Below are 2,776 nucleotides of genomic sequence, written 5' to 3' on the forward strand. Positions count from 1 at the left end.
TCGCACGCGTGCTACAGTGGTAAATTTATTCATCGCACAGACCAGTTTTTTCGTAGCACATGCGACATATATGTACAGCCCTGTATATATATATTAAATACAGATTTTTTAAAAATACAAATACAAAAATGAAAATACCGAGATATATACAGTATATCGCAAATTAGCCAAAAATGCCAAGATATGAATTTTTGGCCATATCACCCAGCCCTACTGTACAGCCTTCAAAACCATCCAACTTAAAGCTTTAAAATGACTTCAAACAGAAAACCTTCAAACTTCAAGCTTTTAAATCTACTACAGGCTTTCTCAAGCCAACATCAGAGTTTGTCTCGACGAACCTTTTGATTGTAATGAAGGTTTGAGGCACAAAGATTCTGTGATTCAAAGACGAGTCATATACAACTGATGATCATTTGTCATGAGAGAGAAAACTCAAGAGACACAGTAAGGTTATTTTAAAGCGTTCTTACCTTCTTACTGCATGTGGTGGTCATCCTCAGACAGCACTTCCTGTGACATGCATAGCGACAGACTGAAGAAAACCAGAAACAACAAGCACACGGTTAACGGCAGATCTGAGCACCAGCATCACGTTTCCCACTCACATCAACAGGAAAATGAGACTGAGACACGAGAGTCCATTATCGATCACGTCCAGATGAAAACATGAATTTCACAGGAAAAAAATCTGATTATGCTGCTCTCAAGACTAGCAGACAGACACTTAGTGACTCGGATCAAAATACGGGAAAAGAGAAACTCCAGGCTATGATGACTGAACTGAGTCAAAACCAGTATTATTTTAGTATTATTAAAGATTTTGTTAATGAATTGTACTTTAAAATGAATTAAAATGAAAAATATTTTCTGTTTTCATTTCAATTTTAGTTAGATTTAGTTGTTTTGTTTTTATCATTTTTATTACTTTTTAATATATATATATATATATATATAAGTTTTAGTTTATTTAAATTTAGTTATTTTAGTACTTCAACTTTAACTAAACGAAAAATTAGAACTAGCTGAAAAAAAAAATTAGGCAAGTAGCTGAAATAAAACACATTTAAGTTTTATATATTTTATTTAGTTTATTTTATTTCAAGTAAAGAAAATGTTATATTTTTAGTTTTAGTTAATCATAATAATTCTGGCGCAAAAATAAATTTTCTTTAAGCACACTTTAATGCATTTTGTGAGAATTACAATACTGCTGTAAATAAGAGAACAAAATGAAAACACTCTTGTTCGAGTCCCATTTTTAACTATTACAATATTAAGTGTTTAAACTTTTCCAGGCTGAAATATAAAAATGACAGAGCTGAACGCACGTTTGCAGACACACGCTTTGTCCATTATCCAGATGAGAGACGAACAGAACTCGCAGTAGGTCGGGATGCTGTACTGAGTGGATTTAAAGATGTGACCCATGTGCTCTTCCACCTGCAGAGGGCAGCAGAGTGCTGAAGATGTTAACAGAGTTACCAAGAATTCATAAAGCCTATTACATAAGAATAATGATCTAAATGGAGTTTAAAACGAGGACTGACGGTGTCGGATTCCTTTTTCCTCCTCTTCTTCCTCTCAGGTTTAGGAGCCTGAAAAACAAACACAAATTCTCAGAAGAGTTTTGGAGGACGATGCTTGTTTGTTGACCAAGAGAGAGATGCTTTACCTTAGTGATGGTTCCATTCATTGGCTTGTATTCCGTCATGAACTCATCGAGGAAGACTTTGAAGGTGTTGACCCAGACTTTAACCGGCGACTCGCTCCAGTCTCTCTGCTCCAGACGCATGTTCTTCTCTAAGATGTGTTCGAACAGAGCGTAGAGATCTTTATAACGAATGCTCCTGCCATCATCCATCTGAGGGTGAGACACATTTAGGGCGAGATTTTGGAGGTGAGAAGTTGTTTTCTGGGTTGCTTTGAAGTCACTGTAAAATTCTGGATGTCAGAAACTCACGGCCAGAGCAGTAGAGTACGAGTTGAAGATGTTGAGGCGGAACTCTTTCAGAGCCTTCTTGAAAACCACATCCACAGGTGTGTCCTTCTGACTGTCTTCAGCTTCTAGATCGCTGATCTACGAAACGTCAGATGAGAGATTTTTAATATTTTGGCTAATACAACAATTCTTCAAATTTCAAATGATACCTCCATTAAACACATTTTACCGTGACAATTCTTATTAAATTGTGTAAAACCTTTCTTGTGCAAACTGAAAGGGACACTTTTATGCAAGAAATATTTTATGAATTATTTACACAGATATAAAAAATGATTGCAAAAATTCTAGTCATACAGTTAGTGACAATTCTACAAGTTGCACAAAAACAATCTAATGTCAAGTCAAGTCAAGTCACCTTTATTTATATAGCGCTTTTAACAATACAGATTGTGTCAAAGCAACTGAACAGCATTCATTAGGAAAATAGTGTGTCAATAATGCAAAATGACAATAGTAAACACTAATTTTCCAGTTAAAGACAGTTCATCATTGAATTCAGTCAGTCTTTCATTTGAGTCACTTATCAAAAGTTGCTAAAAGTTGAAAAAAAAACTAAAAATGAGTGAAAATTCACACACCGTTCCTCCTGTCGTTGAGCTCTGAATCTGCGGAGCGCTCCCTGGTGGACATCTTTTTATCTCCATGTTTGCTCTTACTCCAGAACCGCATTTTGCCTCTGACCCTAAAAATGGAAAAAAAGATTATATGTGACACTGGACCGCAAAACCAGTCATAAGGGTAAATTTTTTTAAATTAAGATTTATACATCAT

At 35.3% G+C, this 2,776-nt stretch overlaps 1 protein-coding gene across 1 annotated transcript in view; it reads right to left on the reverse strand.

Moving 5' to 3' along the window:
* Window positions 1-320: 320 nt before the first annotated feature.
* Window positions 321-2,776, reverse strand: part of myo9ab (myosin IXAb) — an 18,356-nt gene continuing 15,900 nt past the window's right edge. Inside the window, exons 15-21 of the mRNA XM_016515722.1 lie at window positions 2,582-2,687; window positions 1,964-2,080; window positions 1,676-1,864; window positions 1,551-1,598; window positions 1,332-1,443; window positions 474-535; window positions 321-377 (exon numbers count right to left, since the gene is read on the reverse strand). Coding sequence (XP_016371208.1) covers window positions 321-377; window positions 474-535; window positions 1,332-1,443; window positions 1,551-1,598; window positions 1,676-1,864; window positions 1,964-2,080; window positions 2,582-2,687 — 691 coding nt within the window. The remainder of the gene's footprint in view (window positions 378-473; window positions 536-1,331; window positions 1,444-1,550; window positions 1,599-1,675; window positions 1,865-1,963; window positions 2,081-2,581; window positions 2,688-2,776) is intronic.

Source organism: Sinocyclocheilus rhinocerous, unplaced genomic scaffold (assembly GCF_001515625.1).
Source record: "Sinocyclocheilus rhinocerous isolate Xijiao unplaced genomic scaffold, SAMN03320098_v1.1 scaffold116, whole genome shotgun sequence".
Lineage (NCBI taxonomy): Eukaryota > Metazoa > Chordata > Actinopteri > Cypriniformes > Cyprinidae > Sinocyclocheilus > Sinocyclocheilus rhinocerous.